This window comes from Myotis myotis, unplaced genomic scaffold (assembly GCF_014108235.1).
Source record: "Myotis myotis isolate mMyoMyo1 unplaced genomic scaffold, mMyoMyo1.p scaffold_m19_p_8, whole genome shotgun sequence".
In the NCBI taxonomy this organism is placed as follows: domain Eukaryota; kingdom Metazoa; phylum Chordata; class Mammalia; order Chiroptera; family Vespertilionidae; genus Myotis; species Myotis myotis.
The window spans coordinates 8433808-8446960 of record NW_023416390.1 but is presented as its reverse complement, the minus strand read 5'-3'; the positions used below and the strand labels follow the sequence as shown (position 1 = coordinate 8446960).

The following is a 13153-nucleotide window of genomic DNA, read 5'->3' as shown; positions in this document are numbered from 1 at the left end:
CAAATCTCAGGGTACCTTACTTGCACAAATTCTCCCTTAAGAGAACATTTATGTAGGAAGGAGTAAAATGCTTTCCTTTTTTAAAGCCCTATATATTGAAGTAGAATTTACAATACTTTGGTCATTAGGGTATAAATGTGACTCATCTAATTTTTCAGTGCATTTAGTTCTCAACAGTGGTGGTGATCTCCCTTATTTTAAAATCTAATGGCTTTATATATTTTTCTAACTTTCTTTAGTTATGTCAGTGTTTCTCAACAAATCTTTCCACTTCTCCCATCAAAACAGAAAAGCCTCAACACATTGTTGCTGTTTATTTCTTTTCCTAAAAAAGAATTAAATAGGATGATTGGTGCTATCAACTGAACACTTACAGTTAACTTTCCAGTGACAAATTAATCTGCGCAGTCCCCCAGAGGAAGCAGATCTATGAGGGAGCAGGTTTCTGTTTTGAAGTTCCCTAAGAATATTATAAACAGAGGCAGAAAAAAGTGAGCTCAGAAATGACTAGCACTCCTAGTCAGTGCCAAACAGACAAAATCTTTTAACCAAATTCCTTTTAAAAGTTTGTAGTTGGCCAGCTCGTGGGGAACATAAATTAGGGCAAAGCAATAATAGTTGATACTTTTAGATCTATAAATAAATACTTTATACATATATATTTAAAAACCCTAAACATTTATGGGATAATTTAAACACTGCTGGCTGATATGTTATATGAATGGCCTGCATATACTATATGCATCATTGTTTAAAAATACAGGGACGATTCTTTGAACTACACAGTTTCATATGCTGTTTTGGGAATCATGGATGGAGGTAATCGGCACATCTTGGAGTCAGGGACTTCTGTTTAGCTATTTAAATGGGTTCCTGAGAGCTGCCCCTGCTACTTCTCTCCCTGTAAATCAGAAGCGTAGCATCACCAGCCACTTTTCTTGACATTGAATAATGCGATTTACTCCACATCAAAACTTTTACTTAGTCCCTGAAAAATCACTTTCCTGTGTTAGAATGAGTCTGTTAAGTTTTAAGGAACCAATTTCCATGATTCTCTGTTTGACTATTCATCCACTTTGGATGATGGGAGGTGAAAGTCTCAATGTGTAATTAAACATGGAACCTGTAATGGGCACATGAAGGACTTGGGTGTTGGATGGATGAAGGGTACCACTCCACTATGGAAAATTAGGGAACAAGCAGGTCACCTGAGCTGGCCTCACCCGGGCTGGCTTCATCCCATGACGACGTTTAACATGTACCTACTTGTGTAATTTCCTCTCTGAATTCTCGCTGTTCTGAAAGATTCAAAGCTGAGAAATTGAGGTTCACCATTCCTTGCAGAGCAGGAAAATATCATAAGCATTTTGCAGAAAAACAGCCGAGCAAAGGCAGTGTCCTGAGGAGGTGGGACTTGAATCCCGATCCCTGGGGTGCCACTCCCAGCTCTGCCCACGTGCTCCTCACTTAGCTTTCTTTTCCGTAGATCTGGCCACATGCCTCAGAGCCCTGCGTGCTTCCTGCCATGGGAGCGCGGGGCTGAGCAATTATGTGTGAGTTTTGTGGCTTTGGTCACCAAATGTCTTGTCTCAGCTGTGATTTCTCTTTAGTAGATGTTCTAAAAAAGTTACAGCACCCGTATGTAACGGTGCCTGTTCGCTGAGGGTAGTAACTGTTTGTGTTGTGGGACTGAGGTCCAAGTCGGGTGCCTGCTCTCTCTGTTACTGTGAAGCGAAGACCACCTCTAGGCTGGGCTTTATCTTATTTTCACCTCCTTCCTGTTTTTGTGCCCAGCGACTCAAGGCTTCTGGCACGCAGCAGGTTTTCAAGGAAAACATACTCACTGAGGGAGTTGCACGTTGGTCCACGAGAATCTCTGTTTATTCCCATTGCACAGGAATCCACACAGGTGACGTTCTCTCTTCAGATATGAAAATGCCAAGCACCCCAGAACACCACCCCAGCTCTCTCCTCGCACATGTGTGCCTACTGGCCGCAGAGGAGGAGTGCAGTCTAATGGGTAGGACGCCTAAGACACCCCTAAGCAACTTCTGGGCCGCTGAACTGAAACTCTTCCTGTGAAAGAAAATGTGGAGAATCCTTTGACCTGTAAATTGATTGATGGCTGTGCCACTGAGAACTATTTTTGAGGATAGTTTTGATCTAAGGGGGAAGAAGGACGCGTGTCTCCCCCGAGGGCTGCCTTCTCATTGTTCTAGTGGGCTCTTCGCTATTGTTTTGTCTGAATGCAGGTTTTTATTTGTGTTCTTCCAGACGTGGTCCTACCACAAGCATCTTTAAACCAGACATTAATAGCGTAGTTCACAGTCATTACTGCCAGTGCTCAAACACAAGTATCGCATTCGTGTTTGCAAAAACTACACATCAGATGTTAATTAAGTGCATTTGGGGCTTTTTGGTTTTTTTTTTTCTGCTTAAACAATCTGGCAGAAAGAGTTTACATCTCTATCAGTTCACCATAAGGTCTCTACAATATCTAAATCACCAGCCGTGCAGTATATGAGAAATACAGTGTTTCCACACAAGAAAATAGCAGGATTGTCAGGAAAACATCAGGCCTGTTAGATTTCCTTGGGAAATAATAGCAACTGAATCTCAGTTTCTTTTTCTTTTTGTTAAAAAAAAAGTATTTAACTAGAAGTAAACACCAATATTTAGAATGACAATTTTTTTTTATTAAAGAATAGAACACATGGAAAGTGAAATCATAGCAGAGATTTTCCCTGCTTTTAGCCTGCTTGGGGGCGTTGTGACAGTTGCATTGGAATAGAACTGGGATTTGAGCTTCGAGTGGGGAGATTCGCAGAGCAGCCTGCCAATCTGTGGAGGTAGGGGCGGGGCGAACCACAAACAAACTCACATCAGCTTTCTAATTTTAGAGCAAAAAGTGGAATCACTTTAATTATAAGACGTGTCGCTAGAAATACGAGTTGCTGGGATTAATTATTTTCCTTATTTAAAAATTCTTGCGAAGTTTAATGAGCATAAAGAGTCAAATTCAGCATTTGAATAAAGTCACTGGGACTGCTGGATTTGTTAGAATTAGTGCACCGTGTTGGTGTTGGACTTGGAGGAAGTTGGGAAAGCATGCATTTGGGCAGAAAGTGGTTTTCTTTTCCTCTCTTCCTCTCTCCTCCTTCCTCTCCCTGCACTCCCTCCCCTTCCACCGGAGAAGTGGGTCATGGCCTCCCAAATCCGCAGAAAGGGAACCCTACCTGATGAGGTCAGAAACTTCTCAGGACTCATTGGATCGTCTTTGTTTATTCACTGCTGAAGCTGTAGTGATAAAACAAATTATTGTGTAATTAAATTTTAATAGAAGAATTTAAAATAACACATAGCAATGGAATACAGGAAAAATGATCCTTCTGTGCTAAGGGGTTCCCTCTTATTTTATTTAAAAGAGAATATAAAAGTTACTTCTGATGTTTTGTTTTATTTTTCTAAGAAATAATTAACTTTTACATATGCCTTTCTTTTACGTATGCTTTTAAAGGCGTTTTTAAAATAGTGGGTTTTTAAAAATTAAGTAAATCAGTGTTGGGACAAGGATATTCTTTATCAAATTCTTGTGCTCTGGGCTGGAGATCTAAATGTTTTCTATCTTCAATAACTTACCTTAGGCAATGAATTCATTTATTCACAAGAATGATCACCTTTGGAAATGCTACTAAAAAGGGGCAGTTCTTGGGCATGCGGTGGTAAAAGGGGCCTTGGAATCTTCTGGATCCTGTGGCTGTAGGAGGGACTGGCCCGGCCACCGCAGCGGGGGCATGAGGGCCCTGGGTCCATCTCAAGGACTCCCTCAAGTTGACAGATTGCATGTGGATATCTGAATGCTGATTGGACACATGGCTGTTTTGAAATAGCCAAGCGCAATAGGCCCAATATTTGTCGTGAATAGTTGTGCTTACTGTGGCAGAGTGTATATAGAAATAGACTCTTCAGCAAAAATGAGTGAGATGGTTGGAGTGATGGTGAAGATGAGAGTCAGAATAGGGGATGTCTGTCGGATTGGAGGGGATCATTACCTGTCGGGCGGAGGAGAGAGAAGCCATGCTTGGATGTTTTCTATTAATGAACGGCATTAGCATTGACCGAAAAAAAAAAAAATTCCAATGTGCTCTGTGAAATGTTGAAACTGATATACTTCTCAAAGATATTTAGAGTAAGTGACTGGTGTATGAGATTATGAGAGAGAGAGATGTATTGACTGTTAGGAAATTTAATTTTTGTGAAATCAGCATGATGGAGAACTACTGTAATCTGAATCATTTCTGCAGAATTCCCAGGAGGAAGAGGCCCAACCTCAGGAGTTGAAATGTTTTATTATGTGTACGCATGTGGGAAAAAGGCAAAATGTGGTTTCCGTGTGCTGATTTTCTGTGAAGCGTCTATTAGTATGAGCGTGCCCAGGCTAAGGCAGCAAAGCCCCCGAACCACGGCCGTCCATGGAAAGTGAGCCCAGAGGACGTCTCTGATGGACACTGGCATCCTGAGCAATACGTTTGAAAGTAGCAAGAAAAAGCCATGACAGTAAAATGATGTTGAAATAGCAGCTAAGGAATTGTCATCTGCTGGAGATGAGGTCAGCCTTTTATCCTCCGTCAATCCCTCATCAACCTTGCTTTCAGAAATATAAGGTTCCCCCAAAGTGAAGAAACTGCAAACCTAAGCTTTGTATGCCAATGCTAATTTAACCAAGTTGTCCATCTTAAAATGTAAACTATAATTAGAGCAGGGTTATTTATGTAACATGAGCTGCACCATTCTTGAGGCAAGAAAAAAAAGGGACATTTGCCCCCGGCTCTAAAGTAACGGGGCTCAGAGAGGCCGTCCCAGGTCCTGGGGACGCTGGGGGTGGGACAGGTGCCTCCAACAGGTTGTACCTCAGTAGGTACACATAGTGCTCCAAACCCTGCCAAACCCACATTCTCATGAGACGCAAGTGTTTTTCCTCTTCTCAGTTCCAAGGCTTTTTGTCACTTTTCAGTGACCACCTTCCCTAACCAAGACTGTTGTTGAAGTTCCCTTGAATTGGGTGTTAACCTAACTCAGTGATAACTGGTGTGTTTGGGGAGGAAGGGATGGGTACAGAGTATGATTTATTCGTGTCTCCCAGAGCCTTAGGCCCAACCCTTGTGGAGATGTCCTTGGAAATTAATGAGAAGCCAAGACTTTTTGCTGCTGTTGATATTTAATACTAAAGTGTGCTGCCCCTTTTCTGTTGATATTTGGGAAATTCTGGACCCTTAGCTAGTCTAGAAAAGACAACCTGCAGATACTTTCAGAGTAGATAAACGTTTCTGCTTTTAGCTTAAATAGCTCTGTTTTATATACATATATATTTTACAAAGTTCTGGAGTTGATAATGACATTTGTATTATTTTAAAGTACAACCACATAAAGGTAGCTCCTTGGATTAAAATTGGCTAAAGAATGGAACATTCAGAAGGAGGTTTTTGCTTTGCTTGATTAACATGCTTTTCCAATGATTTAGGCGTCGGCGCCAGCCCGTATGTGATGAACTGCAATGTTACCATAGACTCTCAAGACTTGGCCTTGGGAAAAGAGATTGCTGGTGCCATTCGGGGCTCAAATGCAAATGGACTGAAGGGCGTCCAAGCGATGGCTTTTCCCCATGAAGGGAAAATTGAGATAGCTTGCAACGTGGAGAGTTTTGAAGACCAAGAAGCTACAGAAACCTCAGAAGAGTCCCGATACATGTCTTATAATGTTCTTGAGGACCATTTTTCTTACATATCTCCTCATTACATAGAAACTCAAGTTAAAAAGCTGGCAGGTGATCGGGGAATTGGTACTATAGGGAGAGCATTAATTGGATTTACACCCCAAGAGTGCAAGAACTGTGCTGAATATGCTATAAAAGAAAATATCGGGGAATTCTGGAAGATACGGGGAGGTATTTTCATGTGATCCAGTTTAAGAATTCATGGAAATTTTAAGGAAAAATGTCAATCATTACAAAGTTTTGTTTGGCCAGTGAAGATGAGGGAAAGATACAAGCATTCTTTGCTCAACAGCCAGTCTTTATGGATTGTTCATCATTGCCCCGTGATAGTTCTAGTCCTCGTTGAAACTTCATGAGAACCTCTCTGCACCACGTTTATGCACTTTGTGCATTAGAAGACCTCCCGAATCAACTGAGTGGAATGGGCATGGCTGCCGAACCATGTCAATAGGTTTAATTGTTGAGAACAAAACCAAAGATGGGTTTTATTTCCTTGGTTTTCCCTAATTCATTATTTCCAAGGTCTGTATTCAACTTTCATTTTTCAAATGATCTTTTTTTTTTTTTTTAAATGTGTATGTTAAAAAAAATCAAGTACTAAGTGACTAAAAAGTGGGGAGAATTATAAAATAAAATTGCTCTTTCAAAGCCTGGTTGTTCTTTTTTGCCTTCCCACTTTTAGGATAACCTATTGTTTATTGCAGAGATAACTCCAAAAACCTGATTTGCCTAATTTTTTAATGTTTATATAGGGAGATGGAATGGTGGTGTTGGGCATGACTTCAAGGAATTGTGTTTATCCTTTTTGGAATTTAAATGGGAAGTCTGAAGATTTAGGGAATATATTGCTTTTGAGCACAGAGAAGAGTATCAGTGGAAGGAATTTATTTGAAAGAAATCAAAATATGTAGTCATTTTGTGAACTAAAAGAAGCCACTTGTTGATTCTGGAAATTTTATGTAAATCTTTAGTATTTATATTGCTTTAGCACAGGGCCCTTTCTATCCATAAAGCACAAAGAAATGTATTTTTCTGTTGATTTTTTTTAACAAGAAAGATTATGGTCTTTCCAAATAAGAGCACATATTGTGAATTTATTTTATGGAATTAAAAATAAAAAATAGATTGAATTCAACTCTTGAATCTGGTTGTGTTAATTTTGTTCCAGAATTATGCTTCTTTGGGTAGTTTTGCTGTAAATATAAATGCCCAAAAGATGGGAAAATGTTGGACTCAGTTTGGTTTTCAGGCACAAGGACACTTGGTTGCTGTGGTGAAGAGAGCCAGTGCTGTCCAGTTAGACCCGACGTGTCTGTTTCCCCGACGGTGAGAGCTGAGAAGCAGTAGCGCCTAGTCCTTCTATTGCCTTGGCACAGGCCACGCAGCCTGGTGACCGAGCACTGGGCAGCGGGTTGGAGGGCGTGGGCTTACCTCCCATGGAGCCGGAGTTGCATCACCTATAAAAGGGGGAGAAGAGTTCTCATCTTGACCAAGGGCTGTGTCCTGGGGAACTAGATGGGACTTTGTAAGCTGAAATGTGAAAATGACACGGACTTCTAGTACTCTTCCCAGACCTAGTCTAGAGCTTTGCTTCAGTCCTGGGCATCAATAGTGAGCAGGGGAGAGAGGGGAAAGCACCTGCTGCCACTGAGTTGTCTGGGGCTGTAGGAGGATTTGCTTCGTTTGCCAGGCACCTGAGTGAACCTCTCCGGGTGCCTGCCGCTGCATCCCAGGCTGCTGGCTTTGCACAAGGCCTGTCTCAAACCAAACATCTAGTTCATGGGTACGGTTCCCGTTGTGGAAGATAAAAAACATTCTGGAGATGATGGTGATGATGGTTGCCCAGCAATGTGAATACTTAATGCCATTGACCTGTATATGTAAAAGCAGTTAAAATGATAAATTATATATATATATTTATATATATACATACATACATATACATATATATATATCCACAATTAATCATTAAAAAGTATATATTGATTCCACAAAAGTTTAAAAAAAACAGACATCTGAGTAAGATAATTTCACTAAGCCATACTTATTAAATAAAGTTATGATGGACTTTGGCACTACATATGAGGGTTAGTTAATGTTTTAAAATAAAGTTGATTAAATTTGGCCTTTGATCGAAATATAACAATTTATGATTTTTTAAAAAAATCTTTATTGTTTAAAGTATTACATAAGTTTCCTTTTCCCCCCATTGACCTCTCCCCGGCTGCCCCCATCCACTAGCACATGCCCTCACCCCCCTACTGTCTGTGTCCATTGGTTATGCTCATATGCAAGCATACAAGTCCTTTGGTTGATCTCTTACCCTCTCACCCCCCGCCTTCCATCATAGGTTGGACAGTCTGTTTGATGCGTCTATGACTCTGGTTTTATTTTTGTTCATCAGTTTATGTTATTCATTATATTCCACAAATGAGTGAGATCATATGATATTTATCTTTCTCTGACTGGCTTATTTTGATTAGCATAATGCTCTCCAGATCCATCCATGCTGTTGCAAATGGTAAGAGTTCCTTTTTACATTAGCGTAGTATTCCATTGTGTAGATGTACCACAGTTTTCTAATCCACTCACCTGCTGATGGGCACTTAGGCTGTTTACAAATCTTAGCTATCTTACGATTTTTTTTATAAAGAATTTTCAAATCCAATACAATCACATCTTACTTCTTGTTCATATTCTAATTCCCCTGATCTTTCCTTTTGTCTTTCTCTCTTCCCCTCCTCCCTTGCTCTACCATGGTTCTCTAGAAAATCTGAACCAGCAGTAAGTTGCCGTAGATTTAACTGGCAGACAGCTACCGTATCATCAGCATTTTCTAAGCCTTAGCTGGCAGAAGTAGCTGGGATAGGTCTATAACATCGAAGGATTATCATGTTGGGTTGAGAACATCTGGCAAAATGCACTGACAGATATCCTGACCCATATCAACCTTTTCTCATACTGGCCTCTTAGAAGCAAACTGACAGTTTGTGCAAATGTTCCTGCAGCATTTTGTTCTATGGGACAACAAAGTGGACACTGTATGGAACGTGGCTCATTTAACCTCGTCTCCTGCCAGATGACCGCCCGGGACTTGGGCAGGTTGTGAATAGGGCAAAATGGATGTGGGCAAATAGAGTTGACATCTTAGCAACTTTTCCATGTTTCTGCTCTCCCCCACTTTATTTTTTTTTAAATATATTTTATTGATTTTTTTACAGAGAGGAAGGGAGAGGGATAGAGAGTTAGAAACATTGATGAGAGAGAAACATTGATCAGCTGCCTTCTGCACACCCCCTCCTGGGGATGTGCCCACAACCAAGGTACATGCCCTTGACCGGCATCGAACCCGGGACCTTTCAGTCCGCAGGCCGACGCTCTATCCAGTGAGCCAAACCGGTTAGGGCTCTCCCCCACTTTAAACGTTAGCTTTTTGTCTCTTAGAAGAGGGATAAGAAAAGCAAAACGCTAGGACCTGAGGATGCTGGAGCTTTTGTTGCTTTTCTTGGGGGGAGCGGGGGAGGGGTATCATTTGCTTCCAACATGAATTTGGGCTTGACTCAACCTGAGGGAGTGGGGCGGGCTACGTAAGATAAAACTGCAAAATAAAACCGATTGGGGGGCAGTATTTTCATTCCTCGACATAATGAGAAGCCTTGCTCGGTAACTGGCTTGTACTGTCTCGGAGGTGGCGTCCGCGGCCCACAAAGGACCACTCTGTGAGAGATCTGCAAGGAATTTATCATTCCCTCTGGCTGAGCCAACGCAGGCTGATACACAGTTTTGTTTCGTATAAATATTCTCATGTTACTGTTTACTCTGTGGGAATCCAGGATCTCCCTGACAGGGTACGTGCTCCACAGCCTCGCTTTTAAGAGGCATGGGCTTGACTCTGTTGTTTGTACTCGCCCAGCAACTTCAGAGAGTGGCCCGGGAACGCGTTTGATAAGCATCCAGACCACGCTCCGGGAGCATGTCGCGCTCGGGGGTTAGGAAAGCTTATTGTTTTAAGCAGGCCTGCACACAGCCCCGAGGAGCCCATTTTTCATAGGAGAGAGCAGTGCAGACGCGAACCCCGGGCCCCTCGAAGGCTCCTCGGAGCTGGAAGGTGAGGTCCCGCTGCGTGTGGCTCTGGTGGGACGCGGCCTGATGCTGGGTTGCCCTGCCATTTCCTCTGTCCCCACTGGACATATTTGGAGGCAGTTTAGTTTGTTGCGAATTAAGATGGGAGCCGGAGACCTAAACATGGGGCGAGCTTCCCTTGGTAAATGTGCAGTGCATGTTGTCCAGCCACTGTCTCCCAGCTCCGCACCCCCTTCTACACACTGCTTATGCCCCTGGGACTCTGCAAACAGCATTCCTTCTTTGCCAGCTGGTTTCCCATGGGGCTCTGCCATGCGGGGTGCTGGGTGGGGGCTGCAGGGCGGGGGGCGGAGGGGCTTGCTCCTTCCTGTGGGCTGCCTGCTTCTGGCAGCCTCACCTCAGCCATGGCTCTCAACCTGATGGAGGGACGGGGGGCGCTCTTGGTTCCAGGCTCCAGCTTTTTTTTTCTGATTGAGATATTTTTATTGATTTCAGAGAGGAAGGGAAAGGGAGAGAGAGAGATAGAAACATTAATGATGAGAGAGAATCATTGATCGGCTGCCTCCTGCACGCCCCCACTGGGGATGATCCTGCAACCCGGGCAAGTGCCCTGACCGGGAATCAAACCGTGACCCCCTGGTTCATAGGTCAATGCTCAACCACTGAGCCATGCTGGCTGGGCTTTTTTCTTTTTTTACATCAGCCTCCTCGTGGCCCACAGAAGCGCCCGCCTTGGCAGGCTCATCACCCCCGAGGGCTGGGCCCTGCTCTGCCAGGCTCCCCTCGATGCTTCTAGGCCCGAGAACCCAGCCTCCTCCCCTTGTTCCCTCCGCCTGGGGTGCGGGGCCTCCTGGGTGTGTGTCTGGCAGCGTGGCCTCTCTTGCCCTTTTTGTTCTCCAACAGCTGTGGGCCAGTTTCTCTCTCTAATGTCATCTCTTTCGAAATTCTTTGTGGTTCTCCCTGCTGGATGCTGTCAGAAGGAAACCCGCCGGCGGGCCCGACGGGAGGGCGCGGGAATGAGGCAGAGCCTGTTCAGCAGTGGGTGGCGTCACCAATGGAAACAGCCCGTTGACGACCGCTCGCCTTTGCTGCGCATTCGCATTTTGTTCTCTTAATTTCACTGTTTTCTTCTTGTCAAGTTCCAGTCTGTGTTCCCTCTCACAGGCTTGCTATTCTTTCAGCCAGTAAGGAGTCTAAGTGCTCACTTGAGGTCAGGTTGGCAAGTACAGTAAATCATTGGGTAGAGTTTCCCAATGAATGGCTTTTATGTAGCAGTTTCTTTCCCCCTTTGAAATGTAGACCAATATCATGGTAAAAGTAAAAGAATTGCAGTCTTTTCAGTCTTGTCATAGTTCCTTGTCTTTCCTTTTGTACCCCTCTTCACCTGCCAGTGAGATGATGCTTCTTAGTTGGTGGCACCCAGACCTTCCTTCCAAAGCTCTTGTGTATCATCCTATTAATTGTATTTTAGGAGGTCCCACCTGCAACAAGTCGCTGTCTCCTAACTTCTTAGATACCTGTATCTTCATGGAGGCCAAACTGCATTGTCTAGCAGTGACTCCTTGTAATAAAACTCTGTGGTTTCTGGTAAGTGTAAATAATTGTTGGCCATCGATAAGTATTATTCTCTGTCTACCCCCAAATTATGTCCAGTGCTGTTGGGGAGTACATATTCCTCAAACCCTGCTCTCTGTACTGTTTGTCGAGTGCATAGGTCCTTCATCCTGCTCCACTATGCCAACTGTTGGAGTCCGAGCCCCTCTGCCAGGGACTGGACCTTCTTGGATGCCAGGTATTCGACGGAGAAGACATGAGACGTTGTAGGTATATAAGAGAATCTTTATTGTAGCCCAAGTAGCCATTGCTACTAGGGATCCATTAGACAAAATTCAGTAAAGCAGTTCTTGCTAATACAGTAGCAAACCCAGGAGAACATCCTAGTAATACAGCCTCAGGTAACAGCAGCCTTCTTGCTGGCTGGTCAGTAACATACTTTATACTCATTGAGATAAAAGAAGCTTCTTGCCAAATAGTGACCTCAATCTTTCGGGTTATAGGAGGGCATGCTTGTGCAATGCATACAGTGAAACTGCTGTGTCCTTGTACCTGCCTAATGGCAACTTGGCCTTGAACATCCTGATTAGGATTCACACACTCAGAGTGGCCTTGAACACCTGGCGTACACAGACTGATTAGGGTTCCCACAAGTGTCTTATCTTCCTTCTTAATACCTACTCCAATATTTCACAAGGATAAAAGAAAGATAAAATATAGCAAGATACAAGAAAAGATGTTTTCCTTGAACCCTTTTAGCGTCATTAATTGTAGCTATTTCTTATTGAATTCCAATTAAGTGTTGGGTCCTAGTTAATGATTTTCACAACAACCCTCTGGAGTAGATGACTGTAAAGTAATAAAATTTCCCAAGTTCTGTTAGTCACTGGGTCAACCAGGAGCTTCCTACCATCATATTCCATATCCTGTAGATTTCTACACTGCCCTAACCCTAAATAGCACCCTGCGGCTGCATCCTCGGGACTCCAGGCCTCTCCTCTGAGGCTCCGTTGGCTTTTGTCTCTAGTTTCTTGTAATTCAGTTAGAAATTGCACAGCCACCTGGTCGACCCTCCCCTTCTATGGAGGATGGCCCACCTAAGAATCCTGGAACTCCTTCCAGACCTTAGACCCCTCCAATACTTCTGCATTCTTCCCTTAAAACATCTCCCAGATCTGTCTTTTACTACTGAGTTTTTGCCCATTTATTCGTTCACGTACCTGGAATATCCATCAGCTTCCAGTGCCATAGCTTCCCGCCCTGGACTATCAGTGCCTCCTCTGAGGGACAGTGTCTCCTGTCCCATTAGACACAACCCTGCATCGTTAAGTGAGGAGGTGGAGGATGAATCGCCGCACACCCAGATTTCTCCCAGATGAATTTTCCTGGGGTAAGCCACAGAACTTGGCGGCAACTAATTGGGAGACTCCTGGAATCACTCCCGCTGTCTTGAAAGAGCCATCTCAGCCATAGGACCCAGAATGGTCCCCATCGGCATTGAAGTCAGCAGGGAAGTTGCCACCAGATGGTGCCAAAACTGCAGACAGGACTGGGAGAGATTTGGATCATGCAAGCCAGTATCCCAGAAATTCTGGCTGGTGGACTCTGTAGAGTCACTTGGGTTATTTCTTTTATTTTGCATCCACATCCCCACATTTTATGCAATTATGTTTCTTGGACTTGACACATTGAGTCATGGCAGGGTTTTATCCATCTCTTCTTTATAATCTTTCTGGCTAGACT

General features: G+C 43.5%; 1 protein-coding gene across 5 annotated transcripts in view; it reads left to right on the top strand.

The window, feature by feature from the left end:
* FTCDNL1 (formiminotransferase cyclodeaminase N-terminal like) overlaps positions 1-6859 on the top strand; it is a 33864-nt gene extending 27005 nt beyond the window's left edge. For 4 of the 5 annotated variants that reach the window (XM_036320710.1, XM_036320711.1, XM_036320709.1 and 1 more), the window contains one exon: positions 5522-6859. In XM_036320710.1, coding sequence (XP_036176603.1) covers positions 5522-5958 — 437 coding nt within the window. In that variant the 3' untranslated portion in view covers positions 5959-6859. Of the gene's footprint in view, positions 1-4304; positions 4610-5521 lie in introns of all 5 variants that reach the window. The other variant, XR_004969594.1, reaches the window with a different exon arrangement.
* The last annotated feature ends 6294 nt before the right edge of the window (positions 6860-13153 follow it).